Below are 25495 nucleotides of genomic sequence, written 5' to 3'. Positions count from 1 at the left end.
TATTTGGGAATAGAGATCACACATTTTAGAAAAAATGTGAGCACCACAAAGCACGGTATATACTCTATGTTTTGCCATTCATTCTGAATGCAGATTGATGCACAGCTACATTGTAAACAATCATTATTATAACTATCACAATTATTTTAAATATTTAAAAACAAACTCATGGGTATTTTCAGTGAATTCAAGCCCAAATCCAGCTTTTTTTAAATTCCTTTTTAACACCCGTTATCAAAAGAAAAAGAAAAAAAGTCAGCTTTCACTGCAATGCTCATCTTCTCCCCAGCACTATCCACTGGAAAAAGTCCACTGAATGCAAGAGGTGCTACCCCACTTCAAGATTGAATGACAACCAGCACATGCAAACGTACACTTGGCTCCACATTAGACGTTTATTCCATTTATTTCCACCTGTTAATCTTGCTATTAATGAGTTACCTGTCCTTGGGTGATAGAGTTCACTCACCATACTGTATCTATGAAGGATAAGAATAGTCACCCTAGGATAGGAAGTGTTATAGGACTACACAACACCTCCCCTCTCCTATATTCCATAACGTAGCAAGAGGTATTCTCTAACTCACAGAGAAAGCTGGGAATGATATTAACTGGTAACAGTGCAGTACAGACAGAGAATGCAGGATAGAAGATATCAGCGCAATAGATTTGTGGTTGATCAAGGTCTTATTTTGTACTTGTGGCATTTTAAAAAAATGAAACATAAGGAAATGTGCATGTATTGTAAAGCATATGTGGAATGCATGTACTAAATAGGTTATTGTTTTCCCCAAATGTACATTTTAAAGGTTAGGGTATTGAGACACATTGGGGGTTATTTACTAAAACTGCATGGTGCAAAATCTAGTGCAGCTCTCCATAGAAACCAATCAGCTTCCAAGTTTTATTGGCAAATCTTAGTTGAACAACTGACGTTAGAAGCTGATTGGCTACCATGCACAGCTGAACCAGATTCTGTGTGCACCAGTATTAGTAAATCTCCCCCAATGAATGTGAGTTAATTGTGATTTTGATATGCAAAAGCAAAGCAGAAACTGATCTCAAACGAACTGTGTCCAAAAACATTATCCCTTATTATATATATATATATATATATATATATATATATATATATATATATATATTTAAAACTATTCTATTATCCTTTTTAAGAAACACCAAAAAAAACTCAAACGCTTTTTCCATATTAATATTGCTCTTTATATCATTTTTGAGGAGTATACATTACTTCGCCATTTTGTGCTCTGTATGTAATGTACATATACCTGTGTAGTTATAATATTCTTCACAGGGAAACACGGAACAGCGCCCTTAAACCCATCCCAAGATTATATACACTGAATTTTATACATATATATACATATACACTGATTTTTTTCTATTCATATATTTATAGGTGATGGAAAAATATAAAAAAAGAATTATAAAATAATAAACTAAAAACAGACTCCTCTTTAAATTACCCCAAGTAGCACACTCTCACATGCATATACACATACATATTCACATTTACACAGTATTTCCAGAAAATGTTTTTGATAGGCCACATGAAAAATTGAGTATTTCTGTGTGATTACATTGGATGATACACATGTATATGTCTGAGGTGTCCATTTGTAGGTAACTCACTGCCTATTTTCTGGGTTGTATTATTCTATTGTATAATGTGAACTTCGAGTTCAGTATCTGGATAATACTGTCCTCCTTCTTGTACCAGCAACGGGAGAGGTAGAGAAAACAAGCTTACCTTTACCTATTTTCTGTTCTAAGACAATGACCACCAACAGCCAATCAAAATTTATCTTTCAGTGATCAATCGGTTTAATATGGGTCACTGCCCTAATTCGAGTCAGCATATAAAAGGATCATTAGCATAAGGACAGTTGAAAACCAACCCTTTTCTATGTTTTATGAAAGCACAAGTTTTGAAAAGAATTGTGAAAATCTCAAACATTTTACATTTTGGCTGTTGTGTATTATGAATTATTAGCACTTCTAAAAAATATACTTTTTTGGAAATAAAATCCAAATTTAGCAGAAACTGGCTAGTTTTCAGTCTGAATGAGTTTTGTAAATGTCGACCTTTTGCCAGGAGGCTTCTTACCATGACATATATGAGACTCTTACCCAAAAATGTATACTGCTATAGGTCAGTTCACATACGCTGTCCATACACTGGGTGCTGGTCCAGCCTGCCACTGACCCATCAAGAGAACGGGTCAAGAGGACGTTTAGTGCCTTTCCCTGTATCTATAAGAAGGGTTTTCAGTTGAGGACCATAAGGTGATGCCCTTAAAACAGGAGTCTTGCCTACAGGTGGATGACTGCATCCCAAAAAGAACTGAACTCCTTTAGTGTAAGAAATCCATGGAACAATACAGCATGGCAGGAGAGATGAGACTGCCAACGAATTTCACGAAACACGTTGGCAGTCTCATCTCACCTGCTGGGCTGCATTGTTCCATGGATTTATTGCAATAAAGGAGTACAGTTTACAGGAGTGCAGTCATCCACCTGTAGGCAAGACTCTATTTTAAAGGCATCACCTTATGGTCCACAACTGAAAAACCTTCTTGTAGATACAGAGAAAGCAGTGCAGGCACTAAACTACCACTATAATTTCTTATTGCCGGCAAAAGAGGTAGCTAGTCCTATCACTAAAGAGGGAAGATACACTAAAATCAACCATTCAGAGTTGCGTTAATTATAATTACTGTCTATTAATTATGGAATAAAATTTCAATGGTTGATTGGATATGGCGTGGATATGACACAGTGTGTACAACTGCCACACTGTACAACTGTAAGGTTGCTACACCATAGTAATATCAGAGTCCCACTTTAGTGGTAAACCAGAAAATAAATGGTGAATGAATTCAAGAAAAGGCCACAGATTTAATTAGGGGATCCAGATATCATGTTCTATCACTCTTCTTACTTTAGTGGAAGTATTCTTACTTCCACTATGGAACAAATGTGGAATGTAACATAACATGGAGAAATGAAAAAGGCAATCCCAGATGGTGGTTCTTGCCCTTAACAAAACATATTTTAAAAGAACATGCTGTATGTTGATTGCTTTTCTGGGGGTTTGTGGATTTTAGTGATGCCTTGTTTACTATGTAAGCAGCTACACCCACCTACCACTTTATTAGGTACACCGGTTCAATTGCTTGATAGCAAAAATTGCTAATCAGCCAATCACATGGCAGCAACTCAATGCATTTAGGCCTCTAGACATAGTGAAGACACCTTGCTAAAGTTCAAACCGAGCATCAGAATGGGGAAGAAAGGGGATTTAAGTGACTTTGACTATGGCATGGTTGTTGGTGCCAGACGGGCTGGTCTGAGTATTTCAAAAAATGCTGATCTACTGGGAATAAAGAGAAAATATCCAGTATGCGGCAGTTGTGTGGGCGAAAATGCCTTCTTGATGTCAGAGGTCAGAGGAGAATGGGCAGACTGGTTGCTGTGACATTCAGATGGTAGGGTCAGAATTTGACGTAAACAACATGAAAGCATGGATCAATCCTGCCTTGTATTAGTGCAGTGTTTCTCAACTCCAGTCCTCATGGACCCCCAACAGGTCATGTTTTCAGGATTTCCATTATTTTGCACAGGTGATTTGATCAGTTTCACTGCCTTAGTAATTACCACAGCTGTTTCATCTGAGGGAAATCCTGAAAACATGACCTGTTGGGGGTCCATGAGGACTGGAGTTGAGAAACACTGTATTAGTGGTTCAGGCTGGTGGTGGTGATGTAATGGTGTGAAGGATATTTTCTTGGCACTAGCAAGGTGTACCAAATAAACTGGCCAGTGAGTGTATATCTTTAAAAACAGTTTTGTACCCTCCAGGCAGGCTGGCAAGGAGAAGGGTCTTTATCATTAAGGGTGTAATTTTATATTGTATCTGCATGCCTCCTTCTCTCTCCCTTCTAGAAAGTCTAAGTGACCTCTTCTCCATCCTTATATCCCAAAAATGTATGTCCTGTGTTTCTAATGTAGAGATAGTAAACTGATAAATTAAATAAACATATCCTTAAAGTGACGTTGTTTCTGGGATGAAATAAATTCCACAAAGAAGGAATTACAACAGAATAAGGTTTAAATGCAGAGCAATGGCCTCCTCACTTCCAACACAATTCTGGACCCTGTGTCACTATGAAGTACAGTAGGTTTGTAGAGGTCAGCAAAAAAAACCCCATAGCGTGGGTTGAGGGATGGAAGCATCCAATATTCTTGAAAGTTTTGAATGTGAAGACTCTTCAGATGGTCATAGTTTTTGAACAAAGCGAAGATCAGAACAGGTGTCGGGAATATGAACCCTCTGCCTTGGCAGCCCCTGCTTTTGTGACATTATTTTAACCCTAATGCAGGTATGTAATCACAAGAACACCAATGTGCACATAGTGAGCGTACTAAATTGTTATATGAAGATACAGCTTCATCAGGCAGCAGTGTAGGTGCCCATCAGGTAGAGGTGAATAAGGGTCCATGGAGACGCCGAAACATAATCTTCATGTGAAAAATAAATATGCTCACTAAGAGCAACTTAATGTGCTCGTGATCACAACCTGCATTTGATGGATATGATAGTGCCACCTGTCATCTTATCAATTTAGCACTGTCTGGAGTGCACCTGAATACATATGACAATTTTAATTGCTCAGTGACAAGTTGATTTATGCAAAAGTATATTCTATTCTCTATTGTTACTGTCTCTATATAATTACCAAATACAATTAAGACTAAGTAGTATTAGAATGTAATTGTGAATGTTGTGTGGTAGACTGTAGCTGCACGGGGGTAAGAAAAATGCAATAAACATCTAGTACATGTTAACCTATCATGCCTGGAGCTCCCTGTTAACCGTCTCACTCAGTCTGAGATCTTCTGAAACCGTTATTTAGCTTTCATCTTCATGATAGGACACATAAAGGCATGATATAGTTTAAACCAAACTGTAGTCATTGCAGACATGGCACCAGACCAAACAGAAGTAATCTGTGGCTCCTTAGCTGTTGATCCTTGACAAGATTGTCAATTCTATGGAAAGCCACAGATTTCTTTGTTGATTGAGAATTGTTATTCCCACCCACAGACATTTGATAGTGGAAATACTCATCAATTGGATATATGAACAATATGCATGTATGTGTACCTATGAGGATTGTTTGGTTTCTTATTTTCTTATGGGGTGAGGAGATACCAGTGATGACAATGGTAGAAAGAAAGGCAAACTGAAGGTTCCTGGTCACAAGAGAAGTCCCAGGGTTCTGGATAATCATTTCTGAGTCCACTGAACTCCAGCAGTCAAAGATTTCAGCAGCTGGCCCGCCTTTCTCATCTCTAGCGTGGTCAGTGCCTCTTCACATTATGGTCACAGTGATCAGTCCTTCAAACGTCAAAGTTCATCTTTCTGGGTTCCATAATGTCTGGACTCCCACATGGATACACACTGACTTCTCATAGTACAATCAATGTGACCATGGATAGTAAACATATAGAAGGTTATGTAGGCTCCCATCTTTAAGAGTCTTTTAAAGTACTGAAGTAATACTTTTTTGTAGCACCCCGAGGTCAGGCTCAAAGGCCACCATGCACAGCAGTCTTCTACTCAGTCCTTCAACTTAGAACTGGAATGATTTCTCATGAACTTAACAGCACTCCTTAACTCCAATCATTCAACTTGTGATGTTTAATAATCTAGAAACTCCCTGAGCTGACAGCTCACACCCACAGAGAACTGACACTGATGACCAAGTTCTGTGAAGAGTGAGCTTCTCAGATCAGGACCTTATAGAAAAATATATGTTTTACAACTTCCGGAAATTGAGAGCAAGACAAGAGAGCACGAAAATCCCATACAGCCTGGACAATCACAAAAAAAAAGTAAGTTTTGACTGTAAGAGGCATTGACATGAGCCAATAGGCTAGCATGATAGTAATATTACATGAATAAAGTCACATTGTTCTTACATTATTTGGGGTCATTAAACCTAATGTCGAATAGGACATATCTTCCATAGATAGTGCAGCCACATACAACAAAAGGCATAGACTTTTGCTCATCATACAGAGAGCAAATAATGAGAACTAAAAAAGATAACTTATCTGTTCTATCTTTATATCAGAAAGCAGTACATTCCCCCGTTTTATGCTTGGCAAGCAAACCTTGAGAACTGATTATACTAGAAAATTGTTTGCCACAAAGGAAATAACAGGATAATATTCCCGAAATGTATATGTATTTCCCTTCTTCTTTAATAGGAAAAAGCTGATGGAATTAAAGAGGTCAAACTGTAGATGTCTTCACTTAGCATCAACAGAAGATGACAGAGGTCAGAAAAATATCAAATGCACTGACAGGAACAATACATTAATATCAATAAGCGGAAGAGAGGTGCTGTGTTATATATATACATTTCATTAATGCAAGTGCACCATCTGGGAGATGAAGGATTATTTTATCATAAAATAACCCTGTGCTCATCAAATTTTGATTTCTTACGTCAATAGAGCTGCATTTCCGCTCTTTCATATATATATATATATATATATATATATATATATATATATATAATTTTTTTTAAATGCATTAGTTGCACTTAAGGATATTTCTTTTCTTACATACCATTTTATGCTATGAACTTGAATGTTTATTATCGTACTGTCTAAAATCGTCACCTTGGGGCTATTTATATGTCACTGCAATTATCAGATAATGAAAGAAACTTGTAAGTATGTGTTTTGATTTCTTTTTTCCGCTTTCCAGATTAACTAGGGATGTCACTTGTCTCAAAACACTGTAATCATGGTGATATAGTTGGGCAAGATTAAACAAGGGGATGTTTTCATTACATTTGACTTCATTTTCAAAAACTCATTTAACTTGTACAGCATTGAAAACCCCATTGAGGAAGAATGAAATCTGTAGTTTGATATAGTTTAACTATATTTGTTTTAGTTGACCCAGGAGTAGAAATGTTCTCCACGTCCCCACACCCTGTGCGTTTGTTCAAGGGTTTATAGCTTTAGCTTTGACCGGCACTTGAAATTATTTTTCTTGTTGGGTTATAACGCTGCTTATGAGGCTCTTATTATAACAGTATTTGATTAAATGTTTTGGTGACATTTCATTCTTTTCTATTTCAGATAGAAGCCTTATGACTCATTTGGGTAACGTTCGATCATTGTTCTTGGACTTGTTCTTGTTGTTTTTGGACTACAGTATCCTGTTATTTCACCCTAACCCGTGTCTGATTTAGGGATCAGGGTATTCAAGAACTTGATTATAGGGATGGCAATTGTTGATTGGATCCTGAAATATAGTACAAGGTTTGAGTATTACTTAGTATATCCATTCTTTGAGTCATGAAAGTGATTCCAGTCCTTCAGGCCAATATGGAGCAAGGTGGACTGCTGTGTATCAAGCTATACTCTCCCTTTCATACTCTTGGGGCAGGTTTAAGTTCTCTTTACAGTATTTTTTGTCTTTGAATTGGGATAATGCCAGTTTTTGGTTATGTAGATTTTCGCCCAGGCTCTTGTGCTCTCATCTCCGCTTCTCATTTAGGCTTGTCTCCTCACGAAGATGATTTTGCTCTCTTGGCTGTTTCAGTATGTGGTCTCAGCATGTGAAGTCTTCAAATGCACCACGTACTGCGTGGTGGGGGAGAATGTTCGCTGTGTAGCTCATGCCTGCTGGGTGCCCTCTCACGCCCTCACACGGAGCCTGTAATGAGAACAGCATATTCATTATAAGTGGCAACAGCTGAGGAAGCATGTACAACACTTCTAGATAAATTGGAAAATCAGTATCACATACAAGCCAAAATAACTTAATATAAATTCCATAATAACTTTCTTTGAATTGCAGTTTTGTATTTCTGAAAGAGAACCTATACTGGCAGGAATGAAATCGCTAGCTGCTTGGCTGTCTCTGATGTCAATGTTTCATGAGACCTGGACCAAATATGCAGACCAGGAAAGTCAAAGTGATGTTTAAACTCCTAAAGCTGGCCATACACTAGTGGGACTTTGTGCAAACATTTTCATTTAAGAACATTTGTTTAATGTTCTAACCATTAGTGGGATCAAATTGATTTTCATTTTTGATTGTGGTGACAAGAAAATTCTGAGAAACAGATGGAAAATGTTTCCTAAACAAATGCATTTCTAATAATGAATGTGGTTTTCATTCAGTAAAACCCATTCGTTCCAAAATCAAATGTTTAAAGCAACAAACTTTTGAACACAGTAAAGACATGTCAAATCAGCAAATGTACTAAGAATGTTTGTATGAATTTTCTTACAAATGGTTGTACAGACGTTTGTTTGAAAATCTATTAGTGTTTGGGCAGCTTTGTATGCATACTTGTTTGTAGAACCTGATTGTAATGTGTTTGGCTAGGAAAACACCAGCCTGTAATGTTGTAACACCTCTACAGCCTTCCTGCAACTTCACATACAGTTAAAGCCAAACTATCTATATTGCATGTCTATATTGGTCCAGCTTGGCACAATGTAAGTTTGCATATCTCATACCTTATGGGCCACTGGGCTACTGGCGCTGCTACAGTGAAAGCCCAGATCTACATTGTGCTGCCCGGTTTCTGTGCAAGTAGCTTCCTCTCAGCCCATTGACCACAGGGGTCTCTTGCTTGGAATTGCTGCCGTTTATAAAATGCCTTGTATTTTTTTCCATGAACACAAGACATTCTCTGACTGGGCAAGCTGGAGAGAAGTGGCAGTGATGTCACAATCTCCACCTCATCCAATCAGAGGATGGCTTGTATTCATTGAAAAAAATACAAGGCATTATAGGAATGGAGGGATGCCGAATAAGTGTCACCCTGTGGTCAGTGTGCAAAGGGGAAGCTGCTTGTACAAAACCCAAGCAGGACCTGGAAGATAGTGGCTATCACTGCAGTAGTGTAGCTACTACAAAGATTTTCAGCTTCCCCAGTGACCCATCAAGTATATAGCTGGCCATACACTGATCAATATTTGGCTGGTCCCAGCTGCTGTGTCCCAGTGGGCGAACTTGCAACCTTGCAACCAGGCCCTAGTGTTCTGCCACTATGGGGGGGTTGGAAGCAGTATTTCCAGTAAAAAAAAGGCCCACTAAAACTACAGCAGAGAAAGTGCCCATTAAAACTACACTTGTTCCTGAATTTTCTCCCCCTCCCCGAGCTCCCTCCTTCCACACCTGACCAGTGGGGCTGCCTCTTGGCCACAGCCAAGCTCAGCTGATTACTAATCAGCCAACTCCTGAAACAACAAATTTGCAGTGTGCATGCGCAGTTTTGGAGCCGGCTGATTAGTAATTGGCTGAGCTCGACTCAGGCCCAATCTTAGCTTGTGAGGGAAGGGGGGGCGCTGCTCCGGTGCACAAGGAGGGGGCGAGGGGAGGTACAGAAAGCTTGGGGTCAAGTGTGTGCAGTGACGTTATAGTGCTTGGTGCTTTTCCTTTTGAAAGCGACTGCAAGGAGGGGGCATGGAGAGGAGTAACAAAGCCTGCAGGCAATTACAGGAGGCTAGTGTGTGACAGCTCCAGGCCACACAGAGTCTGTGAGCCTTCTAAGGTAAAGGGGAACACTGATATAAAGCCCCTCCCGCATATCAGTGTCCACACTCCCCTTAGTGTATTCACTCTGAAGACTCTGGCGTAAAGGGGAAATCTGATGTAAGAGGTTCTCTGGTCACCAGGGCCCTCTTTACATCAGAGTTCCCAGCACTCTCCCTTACATCAGAGTCAGCAGAGTTCACCCTTGCAGTGCAAGGGGAAACTTTGCAGACTCAGAGGTAAGGAAGAACTCTGCAAACTCTGATGTAAGGGGGAGTTCTCTCATGTACTGTAAAGGGGAACTCAGTGGTAAAGGGTGCTCTGGGAACACTGGGAACTCTGATGTAAGGGGGATTCTAGTGTAAAGGCAGGAAGGGGGCCTGCTGCAGGACCATAATAAAGAAGCCCGCAATGAGAGTAAAGGGCCCCGGGTTTGGAGGTAAGAGCCTCAAACTTGGGTCAGTGGGGCTCTTAATGTTTTTTTGCATTGGAGCCATGAAGGTTCTAGTTGCACCTCTGCTGTGTCGTTTCCCTGCTCGAAAGAAGTCAATTATTTAATCGAAGGGGCATGCTGGAAAATTTGATGATCAGTGGCTGCAGCTGCTGATCAGTGTACATTGACATTGGGTAGGGACCAATGTCCTGGTGTGGAAGGGGAATATAATTTAAATGTTAACCGCGCTCTAATATCCACAAAACGAATAAATCAAAAGTGCTATGTGCTTATAAATAAATTTAAATTAAATAAACATTTAAATTAATTTCTTAAAAATGCACATCAGAAGAGTGTGGGCTTATAAACCAGCGATCTAGTACTTATACCTTCATAATATACCTCAGTGGCTCGCAAGCTAATTTGTTTGGAAGGGGAATATGTTAGTTCTTTTTTGTTCAGCCTGCTGGAGACAGAGAGGGTGGTCTGTGACATCTAGGTATAGTGGAATAAAGAAGACGTAGACTAAAGAAAACTAAGGATGGCCATACATTATACAATTTTCTTGAGAATTTAGCTTTAGATTTACCAAAATCCATATAATAGGAGGTCAAACCTAAACAACACTTTCAATTGTATCCAATTACGCAGGCCCTTGCACTACATAGTTGAAGGTAAATCTAAAGGAAATTGGACAGAAAATTGTATAATGAATGGCCAGCCTTATTTTATCACAGTTCCAATGTTCACTTGATAGCATTAGTAGCTCACTGAGTGCTTTCACTTGTTGCCATAAATTGCTCTGTAACTGCCACCACTGCAAAGGTTGCTTACAGATAATTTTGGTTGTTGTAGCTTGTCATCATTTTGCAAGCACGCAAGGTCTAGGCTTGACATTTTGCTATCTATTAAATCTATGAAGTCTCATTTAATTGTCAATTTTATTGTGGTTATTTGCACTAAAATTAATTTAGGTATTTTTAACTAAAAATAAACAGTTCCACAAATATGTGATATAAAAACACCAACTGCCATCATTTCATATCTACAGGTGCTCTGCATTCAGAAAATACATATGGCTTTGGGGGTTTCAAGTCAATTTTTGAGCGAAAAATTACCAATTTTAGCACGTTTGTGAAAGATGCAAACAATGGGTTCTGCAATAAAAGGGAAGACAGAGTGGGCAGAGTAATGCCCATTATTCCTTTACGTGGTCAGAGCCAACTGTACATCCAGGACTGCTGATTTATTATATGTACACTGCCTAAAATATACAGCCATTTATCCAGTCTAAATACAGCTCCTCCGGCCTGTTAGCCCTCGAGGGTACAAGGAACTGACACCAAGGCTGAATAATAACATTATGTGGAAAGTACATCTCACACAGCAACTGTTTTAGCCTTTGTGCAAACATTCAGTCAGAAAGGCAATAATCTAGTTTGGTTTGTGGGTGACTAGGTCACCTTTATTTAAAATTATACTTACCTTCAGAGTCGTACTGCAAAGATTTGTACATGGGTGGATTTCTCACCAAGAACAATGTTTAGCAAGAGATATGCCTATCTTGGTGTCTGTCAAAGGCTTGTTGAGATGTTTATCACTGACATACTGTACTTAACATAACTGTCCCTTTTCCATGGCAAAAAAAACCAAAACAAATAAAGCCTTATCATGTAATAATAATAATTTTTATTTTATATAGCGCCTTTAACCACTTGCCCTCCAGAGGATTTACCCCACTACCTGACCAGGCCATTTTTTGCGATACAGTGCTGCGTTACTTTAACCAACAATTGCGCGGTCATGCAACACTGCAACCAAATTAAATTTAAGTCTTTTTTTCCCCCACAAATAGAGCTTTCTTTCAGTGGTATTTGATCGCCTTTGTGGGTTTTATTTTTTTGCGCTATAGAAAAAAAAATAGATTGACAATTTCCAGTAAAAAAATGTAAACAATCAAATTTTGGCAAAAATGTAGGCCAAAATGTATTCTGCTACATGTCTTTGCTAAAAAAAAATCCCAATACGTGTAAAATACTTTATGTGAAAGTTATAGCGTCTACAAATGGCGGTATAGATACTGGATTTTCTTTTTTACTAGTAATGGCGATCAACGACTTATAGCGGGACTGCAGGACTGCGGTGGGCATTCTGACACTGGGGGGAACTGACTTGGTGTCACCGACATCCCCAGTGACACCAATACAGTGATCAATGCTAACAAAAAGCACTGACACTGTACTAATGGCTCTGGGCATGAAGGGGTTAACATCTGGGGCGATCAAGGGATTAACTGTGTGCTCTTTGCTATGGCGGTGTGCTTGCTTCACTGTAAGCACGCTGCTTTGTATGGTTCTGCTATGCAGAGCGATACAAAGCAGTGTGCAGGAGCTGACAGGGGAGAGATCTGTATTGTTTACATACAGGTCTCTCCCCCGTCGGAGATACTCTGCAATCACCAGGTGCCGGTGAGTAATCACTGGCCGGGACCCGGTGATTGACAGCCGAGGCCATGAATGTCAGCGCGGGTACAGTGCACCCCCTACCCGGAACTGCAAAATCACATATATATATATATATATATATATATATTTGCTATAGGTCGGCACAGAACTGGTTAAAGGTAGCTTCTCAGAGACAACACAAGAAATACACAGGATAAAATAAGGGAAAAAGGGACAAATACGTAAAAGCTTGTCTAAAGAAAAAAGGTTTTCAGATTTAAATCGAATGAGTTTGGAGAAGATGACTCTGATGTTCTTTGGAAGTGAATTCCAAAGGTTTGGAGCATAGCAGGAGAAGGATCTGTCTCCCATTGAGTGTAGGGGAGTAGGGGACACACAGAAGGCCAGAATTTGAGGAACAAAGGTTTTGAGGGTGGGGGAGTAAGCTGCTAAGAGTTCAGAGAGATAACGGGGTGCTTAGCCATGAAGAGCCTGATAGGTGAACAAGAGAATCTTAAAGAGCATGTGAAACCTGACGGGTAGCCATCATGTAAAGGCAAACATACCTCCGAGGCCCTGATGATGTTCATCTATCAGTAGGAAAATGCAATAGCACCATTTCATTGCTGGCCTGTTGCTGATGTTTGTACCTGTTATCTATGTTCTTGCACCTAAATACAACTGGATATGTTTATAGAGTGAACACAATTGGCAATGCTCTCAAAGCAGGTTCTGTACTGTCAACTGCACCTTAGCAGGGCCAGGACAAGGAGGGGGTGTCAGGAGGGGCAGCTGCCCCAGGTGAAGCACTGTCATCCGGGAGGGGGGCATACTTCTGCCTGTACACCCCTTGATGCACATATGCACACATGCAAAAGTGTGGTGTGCATTTGTATTCAGCCCCCTTTACTCTGATACTCCTGACTAAAATCTAGAGTAACCAATTGCTTTCAGAAGTCACCTAATTCAGGGGTTAAAATTTCGAGTCCAGACCTATTAGTGGGTCAGAATACTTACTCTCCACCAGTTGCCCCACCCAACCTTGCCCAGGTCCGCCCCCAACCCCACCCCTGGCCCACCTCCCCTAACCACACCCCCTTACAGCTAATGAAATTACATTTTTCTTTAGAATAAGTCCAAAATATAAAACTGTATACAGTAATGTATATCCCAGCTCCCCTGTACTCCATTATAGTGATATCACATGTATACAGTATGTATATCCCAGCTCCCCTGTACTCCATTATAGTGATATGACATGTACACAGTAATGTATATCCCATCTCCCCTGTACTCCATTATAGTGATGACATGTATACAGTATGTATATCCCAGCTCCCCTGTACTCCATTATAGTGATAGGACATGTATACAGTATGTATATCCCAGCTCCCCTGTACTCCATTATAGTGATATGACATGTATACAGTAATGTATATCCCAGCTCCCCTGTACTCCATTATAGTGATATGACATGTATACAGTATGTATATCCCAGCTCCCCTGTACTCCATTATAGTGATAGGACATGTATACAGTATGTATATCCCAGCTCCCCTGTACTCCATTATAGTGATATGACATGTATACAGTAATGTATATCCCAGCTCCCCTGTACTCCATTATAGTGATAGGACATGTATACAGTAATGTATATCCCAGCTCCCCTGTACTCCATTATAGTGATATGACATGTATACAGTAATGTATATCCCAGCTCCCCTGTACTCCATTATAGTGGTATGACATGTATACAGTATGTATATCCCAGCTCCCCTGTACTCCATTATAGTGATATGACATGTATACAGTAATGTATATCCCAGCTCCCCTGTACTCCATTATAGTGATATGACATGTATACAGTATGTATATCCCAGCTCCCCTGTACTCCATTATAGTGATATGACATGTATACAGTAATGTATATCCCAGCTCCCCTGTACTCCATTATAGTGATATGACATGTTGTAAACAGTATTTACTGTCCCCCTGATTCCCCTGCGGCAGTGGAGAGGGTGTCTCCTCTCAGCGTAGGAGAGCGGACCTCTCCTGCACCTGTCCCCTCGGCGGTGCCGCAGTAGCCGGAAACCGGAGGTTGTAAACCGGAACTTGGCTTCACAATGAGGCTTGGAGCGCAGGTGCAGTCGCTCCATGCTTCATCTGTGCTCACCGCTCGCAGCCACTCGCCACAGAGGAATTCTCCTCACATTTGGCAAGCGGGCGAGCGGCTTTTTTCAAGCCCCGACCTAATTATTAAATTTTGAAAATGTGGAAAATTTCAAGGAGTATAAATACTTTTTCAAGGCACTGTATAAAATACAAAATTTAATGCAGCTCTGTAATCATTAATACATTCTTAAAGTGGAACTAAAGTCTTGCTGTCAAAAGCTGCGAGCAGACAGTCTCTTTAACAGCTTGCTGCCCAGTTACAGTAGATTTACTGTGACTGGGCAGCAGTTGCAGGCTCAGCAACATAAATAAACGCTGTGAGCCTATTTCCGGATCTGGGGCATGCATGAGCGCGCGCTACTGACCTGCGTCGTGGTTGGACACAGTGGGATTTTGGCAGCAGGTCCTGGACGATGATTTATGGCTGAGACCTGCTGATCGGCTGTGTCCAATCACAGCACAACCAACACAGGGCTCTATACACAGAGCAGCCACATCTATTAGTAAAAGCAGCACATATTACACACATTACACTTGTTAGGCACACATTTAACCCTTTGATTGCCCCTAGATGTTATCCCCTTCCCAGCCAGTGTCATTAGTACAGTGACAGTCTATAGTATTAGCACTGACCACTATATTAGTGTCACTATTAATTCCAGTGTCAGTTAGTGTACTTCCTAGCCAGCATCAGCTTCTGCCAGATTGCGCACCATACTAATAAAGCCCCACTATAAGTCGCTGATCACCGCCATTACCAGTATATTGTCAAAGCTGCGTAAATTCCAGTATATATACCATTGCTTGTAGACACAATAACTTTCACACAAACCAATTATTATACCTTATTGGGATTTTTTTTTTTTTTACCAAAGACGTAGCAGAATTCATTTTGGTCTTAATTTATGATAAAATTAGATTTTAAATTTTTTTAGTGGATATGGTTTATAACAGAAAGTAGAACATACTGTTTTTTTTCAAACATTTTGGTCTTTTTTCATTTATATAATAAAAAAGAAAAATCCCAGTGGTGATTAAATACCACCAAACGAAAGCTCTATTTATGTGCAAAAAATGATATAAATTTAATTTGGGTACAGTGCTATATGACCACACAACTGCCATTTAAAATAGCACAGTGCTGAATAACAAAAAATGGCCTGGTCATGTGGGGGGTAAAACCTTCCGGTGCCAGAATGACAGCACTTCTGCACAGGCGCAGAACTGATGTCATCCTGAGCCGGCCAATGAAGGTGTCTGAAGACTGGCACCCAGCAGAAGATGCCAGAATTGGCGAGGGATGCGGACCATTGAAGGAAAAGTATGTGTAGCTCTGCTTTAAATGTATTTATCAATGCAGGCCATGTAAGTACCTGACTTTGACTTGCTATGAACCACTTGTTTTCCCTGTTCAGCTGAGCTCAGACAGGGGGAAGTAAAAGCAGCAAGAGGAGCCAATCAGGTGTGCTGCAGTGCACTAAGCATGCTAAAAGGAGGAAACAGCAGAGAGATGAGCTCATCAAAGTGCTGCTTCTCCTTGCACTGTCCAGTCATAGGGTGGGAGTGATCTGTAAGTGAAAATGAAACTGCAGTACAGAAAGGTCTGGTCCCTTACCCTGCCAGGCAGTATTGTGCTGTATGACAAAGCTGTATAAATCTCACGCCTGGATGGACAGAAATGCAAATCCTATTGGCAGGTAAAACAGTTCTCATATATGTACTTGTAGCTGTGTGCTTGGCTGTTTGCCTGGAGTTCAACTTTAGGGCTCATTCACAAAGGCATACAGGTCTGTGCAGCACCAAGACAAAAGTATTACAGGTATAGCCAGATGTTTATATTCAGCTGCAGCCGCTTAGCCTGTAAAATGAATGACAGGGTGGTGGCAGCAGCTGTCTCCATGTAATTGCATACAGTGCGATTACATGTGGTCAGGGACAGATGAGTGGCTGCAAACGCAAACTGTCTGCATTCAGAGCTGCACATCTGTCCCTAACAGAATGTAATCGCATAATGTGTGATTACATTTGGACACTTATGGCTGCTGTCAGACTGTCATTCATTTGTACAGACTGAGCAACCACAGCTCAGCGTAAGAAACTGCATACGACATATGACGTATGACATATACAGAGTACGGCCCTGCACATAAGCCCTTGCCTTAAAATAACAACTATGGTATACTAGCCTGCTCTGTGCAATGGGTTTGCACAGAGCAGGTCTCAATCCCTCTTTTCTTGGGTCCCTCCCTACCTCCTGGCTCCTCCCCCCTGCTGAGTGCCCCATAGCAAGCCACTTACTATGGCGGCACTTGTGCATGCTCACTCCCAAGTCCCACTCTGTGTGTTCATAAAACTGGACAGAGTGGAGCTCTGCCCCACTCCCCGTTCAATCCTCATTGGCTCTGATTGACAGCAGTGGGGCCAATGGTTCCTTCTGCTGTATCTGAGCCAATGAGGAGTGAGGGAGCTGAGAGAGACTTGGCTCACATGCACATGGGTGGATTGGGCTCAGGTATGTATTTGGGGGGGATGCAGAGGGACCTGGATACAGAAGATTTTTTACCTTCATGCATAGAATGCAGTAAGGTAAAAACCTTCTGCCTTTACAACCACTTTACGACTACACTCATACTGGTGATTAAAGTGTTACTAAACCCAGGACCCTGCATTCACTATATCTGATCTCCCACAGTACACAGAACATGGAAATACAATTATTTTAGTAAATATAAACTGCTAAATACCTTTTCTCATCAGCAATATATAGCAGTCTTGTGTCTTCTATCAGTGCCCAGCAGAGCACTGGTTAAAGCTTGTAGGAGGAGTTTTCTTTCTGCTCTATGAGGATGCAGAACCCCTGACCCTCTGTCTGGACAGTGTGGCCCAATGCTGATCACATGCACTCTCCCAAGATAAAAAACCTCTCTAGCAGTACACACCAAATGGAGCATGTGCAGAGTGTCCCTGAGGCTCTGTTCTACCAGGAGATGAAATGGAGAATGTGGAAGAAGAAGAGTATCAGAGAAGTCAGGATCAAACAAACTTTTTACACAATGTGGAGGATTAACCCCTTAGGTTCCACAGTGAGTATAACCAGCATGCTTTACTGCATATACAGACTTATTTTACTGTTGTGGGTTTAGTAACACTTTAAGGCTGGTGTGAATAATAGTGGCAGGAATCAGAGATTCCTGCTGTGGCACTCAATGGCTAGGAGCGGCTGCTGGCCTGTTCATTATGATGACAGGTCGCCGGCAGCCACAGCTCTTTGCAGCTTTGTGTGTGTCCAGCAGCAATCACCGCAGGTAATTCCGGGTTGTGCAGAGAGCCCTGAGTAGCTGCTGCCGCTGGTGACCTGTCATTATAGTGAACGGGGCCGGTAGCCTCACCTAGCCACCGAGAGTTGCTGATTGCTGCTGCTACAACTTGGGTGAATGTAGCCTAATGCAGGCCATAGACGGGGAGAAAACCAGCCGGTTTTTTAACAAAAAAAATGAAAAATCGGTTGTTCAATAGGTCGACGTTACCACCAACAGTAAAAAAAATCGGCCAATTTTCTTCCGGCATTTAATTACTTCTGTCCCTGCAGAGAGCCCCGCTATTATATTTGACATTAAAAAGTATAGCGGTTGCAACATTGTATCTATTTGTATCCATTTTGGATACAGATGTTTTTTCGGATACAAATAGATACAATGTTGCAACCGCAATACTTTTTAATGTCAAATATAATAGCAGACTGGAATTCTCTTCTTTCTCTTCTTCTTTCTCTTCTTCTTTTTCTTCTTCTTCTTCTTTCTCTTCTTCTTATTTTTTTTTTCCTTCTTCTTATTTTTTTCTTCTCCTTTTTCTTGCAGCTCACGGCTCATGCGCAGATTTTTTATCGGTAAAAAGATCGGCCGATTTGCCCATCATTGGCGCAAAAATCGGCCGATCGGCAAAATCGGCCAATTTTTTTTCCAACTTTACCGATCAAAAAAGTCTGACAAAATCCAGAAAAATGGCCGACCAATTAACCCATTAACGGTGAGAAAATCAGCCGATTTTTTTTTGGGGCTGGAAAATCGGCCGATTTTTTTTTTGGCCGAAATATCGGCCGATTTTCGACCCATCTATGGCCTGCATTAGCCTTTTGTTACATTTTCATCTCACTTCTGATATCACGACCATCATGCACAACTTATTTCTGCATTTTCCCATTTCGTCGACCTCAGGAAAACTACTTACGTGACGTTTCACGTCATCCATACTTAATGCTACTCCTTTGTCATTGTTGTTGCGTTTTGAGTCTTTGCCACATTTCGCACCCCCGCACAGTTTGTATCTCAACACCTAGAAGAAAAAAACCCATCAGCGTAAATACTTGTATTGCCATAGGAACAATGCGCAAGGCTGAATCTGAAGGACTGTGAGTGAGAGGTTCAGAGAACCCGGCCGTCTTACCTCATAGGCATAGTCAAAGAGCTCGAGAACCGTTAGGATACTCGCTCCAATAAACAGGCCCATCTGTCCCCCGATGTCCCCTATAGGAAGAAATCAAAGCACCGATAAGACGGGAGAACAGGCTGGCTGCTTCAGGGAGATAATGCTGCAATCCTGTCACAAACATCACCCAGAAAAAAAAACTGCGACTATAGAGGTGAGGAGAATATTAACGCACGAGAGGCTGGGAACACAAAGGAGAAAAAATCGAACTGTCAGAAATTGAAATGAGTGTCCAGTGCTGGGGTGAGAGCAATTAACATTTGAGTGAGGATCCCCGGGGGATGTGGAATAGTGAGTACAGTAGACAGGAGCCGGCACAGCATGAAGGTGCAATATATCTCCAATGAAACATTACACGACTAATGAAGTGAGCCTCAAGCTGCACAGATATCGGCAACTACAACTCCCACAATGTCTGCCATTCAGTATCATTTTATTAACATTTTTTTTTATTTACATTTTGGATATAGTAAGTGCTCATGTACACTGCAGCTGATAAACTCACGTTCAGGAGCTGTTCAGCGTTTCAGCAGCCCCTGAACTCTCCCTAATGTTTTCCTATGTGTCCATGTACACATAGCCATTTACAGGCAGTTGAGTTTACAGTCTTTTTTTGAACGCACCAAACTTGCGTTCAGGAGTAGATTTTATCAGCGTTTCAAATGCTTGTAAACGCGGCTAACCGTGTTTGCGTTTAAAAGCGTTTTTTTAACTGTTCCATATTCAAATGCTGTCCAGAGCCTTTTTTCATCATCAGAAATGCAAGCAAAGTGTATTCCATGTATTCAAATGGACCCGGTACACCAGCGCAGTCAGTTCCAGGTTTCGCATGACGGAAAAAATGGTAGAACATGCCGCATTATGCTCATGATGGGATCCATAGTGAATACAACCAGAAAAGACAGGTCATCTCAACACATACTGCTCTCCCTGCTTCTGCTCTCTCTATTTCTCTCAAAATGTCTGAAATCGTAAATTTTTTTACTGTTTTTCAGTGGTTTCTGGGCATTTTGGAAGGTCTCCTGAGGTTATCTTAAAAAAAAACGCTTCTAAACACAAATGCTTATAAACAAGGTATACAAACGCGGCTAAACAGACGTTTTTTTAACCTACATTTTCCAGCAGTCAGTTTCCATCGTTCAGAAGAGTTTTCCAATTGCCCCGTGTACATGGAGCCTTAGGGAGGATTATAACCCATGTGCCCCATCAGGGAGATTTCCCTTCACTTCCTGTCTCATAGCAAAAACAGGAAAAGAGAGGAAATCCCTGCAAATTAAGGCTCCATTCACACCAATGCGTTTTTTAGCGCTTTTTACAGAAATGCACTACAGTCCATATAACATGGTTTCCTATGGAACATAAATAAATAAATATATATCCTCCTGCACTCTTATGATAAATGCAACTCTTAACTAAGAAGCAGCCAGCATCTATCCCAAACCAAAAAAAGGACAATAAATGAAATGCATATAAAAGTGATGCAGCACTAAAGATAAAAAATATATAAATCAATAAATAATATATGAAAAAATATAATAACAATATATATATATTAAGCAAAACAAAATGGCAAATGACCCAAATCCACAAAGGGATATAGGAGAGACCGTGACCCTTAGCAAACAAATAATAGTGGCTTAGTGCAAAATAAAGTGTCCATAGTTCATATTTCTAAGACGTGCAGGTGTATCACAGCACACTCCAAACGTGATCCCAGGCAGTCTGGCTGCAATGGCCTCTCACCTCCACTCTATGACCCCACAGGGCCACAAAGCATAATGTAGATCACCTCTGGATCCCTCCAGCCAGTAGCTCCTCAGATAGAAATGGCATGGGCAGTCATCGCATGAACATGAACAGTATTCAGCCGGACCAGTAGGCAAACGGAATGTACCCTCCTCAGATGTCAAAAAGCGTTGCTTTGCGTCACGTAACTCGTGACTTCGTCAGGGTCGACGTACTTCCGGCGTGGCGCCATCTTGGAACACCTTCTGATCATGCTGTACCCCCAGCTTATTGAAACTAACTGGAAACAGGCTGTTGCTATGTAAGTGTATTTATCTCTGTTTTCTTGGCTTATTGTTGTCCTTTGGCCATTAAAAGCAGTAATACACTATGAGGATTGTGTTTCTTTCCTCATTTATGAGCATATGAGCTTTTTGACATCTGAGGAGGGTACATTCCGTTTGCCTACTGGTCCGGCTGAATACTGTTCATGTTCATGCGATGACTGCCCATGCCATTTCTATCTGAGGAGCTACTGGCTGGAGGGATCCAGAGGTGATCTACATTATGCTTTGTAGCCCTGTGGGGTCATAGAGTGGAGGTGAGAGGCCATTGCAGCCAGACTGCCTGGGATCACGTTTGGAGTGTGCTGTGATACACCTGCACGTCTTAGAAATATGAACTATGGACACTTTATTTTGCACTAAGCCACTATTATTTGTTTGCTAAGGGTCACGGTCTCTCCTATATCCCTTTGTGGATTTGGGTCATTTGCCATTTTGTTTTGCTTAATATATATATATTATTATATTTTTTCATATATTATTTATTGATTTATATATTTTTTATCTTTAGGGCTGCATCACTTTTATATGCATTCCTATGGAACATGTTGGCATCTATGCTTTTTTGAGCTGCTGCGTTTTTGGAAAAGGTCAGAGATTTTTTTAAAAGCAAAAAGCAGTGTTTTTGCTACATTAGATTTCAATGGAGAATCTGCTGAAATCTATGGTAATTCGTTTTTGCCACGTTTTGCATTTTTATTCTGCCCAGCAGAAAAAAAAATTTCGCTTAAAAAAAAGAGCTGAACAAAACGCAAAACGCAGTGAAAATGTATCAAAAACGTTTGTAGAAAAAAGCAAAACAAACTGCAAAAAGCACTGCAAAACAGTGCAAAAAACAAACTGCAGAGGTGTGAACGGAGCCTAGGGTCTGTTCACACTATAGAAATGCAGTGCAGATGCGTTCCGGATGTGTTTCTGCATGCGTGTTTTTGACGCATTTTGGTGCGTTTTTTTATATGTTCCAGTACTTTTTTTTATGCATTTCAGTTAATTTTTTTCCCTCTCTTTTTCTTCAATTTAAATAGAGATGTTTTGGTGCATTCCAGTGCGTTTTTTATGCGTTTTACAGCGTTCCAGTACAGTTTTGTGCAGAAAAAATGCAGCCTGTTCTACTTTTTTTTCTGCAACCGGAACGCACTGGAACTGCAAGCACTGATGTGAACTATGACAGTGTCAACCATATAACCTACTTTCTGTGTGTTTTGGATGCAAAAAAAAAGCAACTGAAATGCATGTAGTTTGAACTGACCCTAAAAGTATCCCTTGGGGCCCCCCAGGTCACCAGAACTAGTGTCCCCATTGGAAGATTTCCCCTCTATTACTTTTCTGGGGACAATACAAAATGTAGGATTTTCTTTTACTTTCACTTTCAATGATAAGGGCAAACAGGACATAGAGAGAGAGGGTGAATCTCCCTAATGGGGGCACAGGCAGCAATAAAAACTGACAGGGGTTCTAATCCCTCTCCACTCTATCTAAAACTTAAAAAAAAGGAGGTTGCCTCTAGTTGACGATATGATGCAATCTCGGGGAGTTTTTTGGCCAGACTTCAGGAGGTACATAAATAGCCTACAGCTGCAGCATTATTCAACTTTGGTAAAAGCTGAAGTTTGTTTTTTTTAAATAGGTGCCCCTTATCTTGCATAGGCAGTTTTTTGGTAAAGGTGAACTAAAGCGGTTCCAAAGCTAAAAGCGGAATGTGCATTAAGGTAAAAAACCATTTTGCTACTTGCTGTGCCCCCTCCATTGCTTGCTATGGGAGCAGACACAGAAGAAGAGGAGGAGTCAAGATCGCAAGCGGCCGGTGGGGTAGGTTCAGGGCCGCTCTGCGATATACCATTGCACAGAACAGGTGAATTTAACATGTTTATTAAGTTAATAAAATAGAAATTTGCCTTAACTCCAAGTTCACACCTAAGCGTTTTCCGCAGCGATTTGCAGAAACGCATTACATTCCATTTAACATGATTTCCAATTGGACACGTTCATTCTCCGCGTTTTCAGGAAAGGGTCAGCAACTTTTTTAAACACAAAAAGTTGTGTTTTTGGTTCTATAGAAAACGCTGCAGAAAAGCATGTAGTAAGTTTTTGCTGCGCTTTGCATTTTAATCTGCCTAGCAACAAGGAAAAAAAATGCATAAAAAATGCGGCAAAAGCGTATCTGCAAAAATGCAAACTGGACCACAAAAAAAACTGCAGAAACGGATCAAACGCAAACTGCATAGATGTGAACCTAGCCTTAGAAACACTTAACCCTTTAACCCCTTGGAACCTCCTGGCCCTTTAAGGGGTTTATGATGCTGGGAGGCAGGACAGGGTTCAGGGTTATGTGACTGCCGTGATTGGCTATCACGGCGGTCACATGATCGGAAAGCTCCCAACCGAAAGTAGCGATCGGGACCTTTCCCTCAGGTGCTGGTAAATATGCGCAAGGCGTGCACTCTCGGCATATTTACATTGGGTACGCACATATGTGGCCCCTCGACGCCAAGGCGCAGCCTCTTAGAGGTAGCATATTTGCATACCCTCTGAGCCAAGGAGTTAACACCTTTCCAGCTCCCGCATCTCTACAGTTTGGGAGGGAGGGGGGCAAACAAATGCCCAAACACGAGACCACTGCAATTGGCTCTCACAGTGGACACGTAATCTGACTAATGATTACTAGATGTCTATGGCCACAGCCATCAATGGACGTATATGTGCGGTGTGTGGGCGTTAAAGCCTACCCTTTCTGCCACCACAGATGTGTGTTATGTGACAGCAAGAGGTAAATAAGACCTGATGATGCTGCCATGATGGTCCTTGTTCTTGGCAGCAGACAGGGGTGTTCACATGCCTCACTCGCAATGCTTTGCTTCACACCTGCAGCAAAAATTATTGCCCCTGTCATGTTGGGTAGGCATTGCTGCCACCGAGCATGACGCATTCAAGCAAATGTGGACGAACCGCAAATGCCCCACAACCGCTACGCTGGTACGGCATTTACGGGATTCAATCAGGCAGTGAGGATATGTCACAGTGCCCCCGCACCTTCTGCCAAACGCTTCTGAAAAGTGACCTTAACGTGAATCACATTTCAAAGGCATGGCAAATTAGGGCATGGCAAATTAGCCGCACATCTAAACTTAGCCTAAAACAGGCAGTATACGTGAACCGGCAAACATTCTCTATATCAGCATCGATCCCTACACCTGGATGCATTTGTTTGGGTGAGAGCTTGTTTTTGTAGTTTGTACGGAATTGTCCCAGTCTGTTCCAAATAAGTGTATGGGAGTATAGAGAATGATGGCTTTCCTTGTCATTTCTCAAAATGAACTTTGTAGGTCCAGATTCTCCATCAGACGTGGTAGACCTGCATCTAGCCAGAAATGGCAAAGTGGGGACTTTTCTCTGTACAGTTATTAGTTGCACACACATTAACATTTAAAAAAAAAATGTTTTCTCCTATGTGCTTTTATACATTGTCACAATATTCAAAACTAGGTTAGGTCCAATATAGACTCCCTCCAACCACACAAATGATTTTTTTCATATATGTATATGTGTGTGTATACACTATATTGCCAAAGGTATTGGGCCACCTGCCTTTACACGCACATGAACTTTAATGGCATCCCAGTCTTAGTCCGTAGGGTTCAATATTGAGATGGCCCACCATTTGCAGCTATAACAGCTTCAACTCTTCTGGGAAGGCTGTCCACAAGGTGTAGGAGTGTGTCTATGGGAAGGTTTGACCCTTCTTCCAGAAGCGCATTTGTGAGGTCAGGCACTGATGTCGGACGAGAAGGCCTGGCTCACAGTCTCCGCTCTAATTCATCCCAAAGGTGTTCTATCGTGTTGAGGTCAGGATTCTGTGCAGGCCAGTCAAGTTCCTCCACCCCAAACTCACTCATCCATGTCTTTATGGAACTTGCTTTGTGCAATGGTGTGCAGTCATGTTGGAACAGGAAGGGGCCATACCCAAACTGTTCCCACAAAGTTGGGAGCATGAAATTGTCCAAAATGTCATGGTATGCTAACACCTTAAGAGGTTCCCTTCACTGGAACTAAGGGGCCAAGCACAACCCCTGAAAAACAAACCCAAACCATAATCCCCCCTCCACCAAACTTTACACTTGGCACAATGAAGTCAGGCAAGTACTGCTCTAGAGTCCAGTGGCGGCGTACTTTACACTACGGCATCCAACGCTTTGCATTGCACTTGATGATGTAAGGCTTGGATGCAGCTGCTCGGTCATGGAGACCCATTCTACAAAGCTCTCTATGCACTGTTGTTGTGCTAATCTGAAGGCCACATGAA

The 25495-nt window shown here is 41.2% G+C and overlaps 1 protein-coding gene across 3 annotated transcripts in view; it reads right to left on the bottom strand.

Annotated features, from left to right (window-relative positions):
* Positions 1-1197: 1197 nt before the first annotated feature.
* Positions 1198-25495, bottom strand: part of ASIC1 (acid sensing ion channel subunit 1) — a 306638-nt gene continuing 282340 nt past the window's right edge. For all 3 annotated transcript variants that reach the window (XM_089687318.1, XM_089687319.1, XM_089687317.1), the window contains 3 exons: positions 19085-19164; positions 18869-18973; positions 1198-7759 (listed from right to left, as the gene is read on the bottom strand). In XM_089687318.1, the coding sequence (XP_089543444.1) occupies positions 7655-7759; positions 18869-18973; positions 19085-19164 (290 nt within the window). In that variant the 3' untranslated portion in view covers positions 1198-7654. The remainder of the gene's footprint in view (positions 7760-18868; positions 18974-19084; positions 19165-25495) is intronic.

The sequence above is a fragment of the Staurois parvus genome, unplaced genomic scaffold, assembly GCF_062004578.1.
Source record: "Staurois parvus isolate SC_StPar_1 unplaced genomic scaffold, SC_StPar_1.0 ptg000422l, whole genome shotgun sequence".
Classification (NCBI taxonomy): Eukaryota; Metazoa; Chordata; class Amphibia; order Anura; family Ranidae; genus Staurois; species Staurois parvus.
Note: the sequence above shows the minus strand (reverse complement) of the source record. Positions and strands in the feature narration are given on the sequence as shown.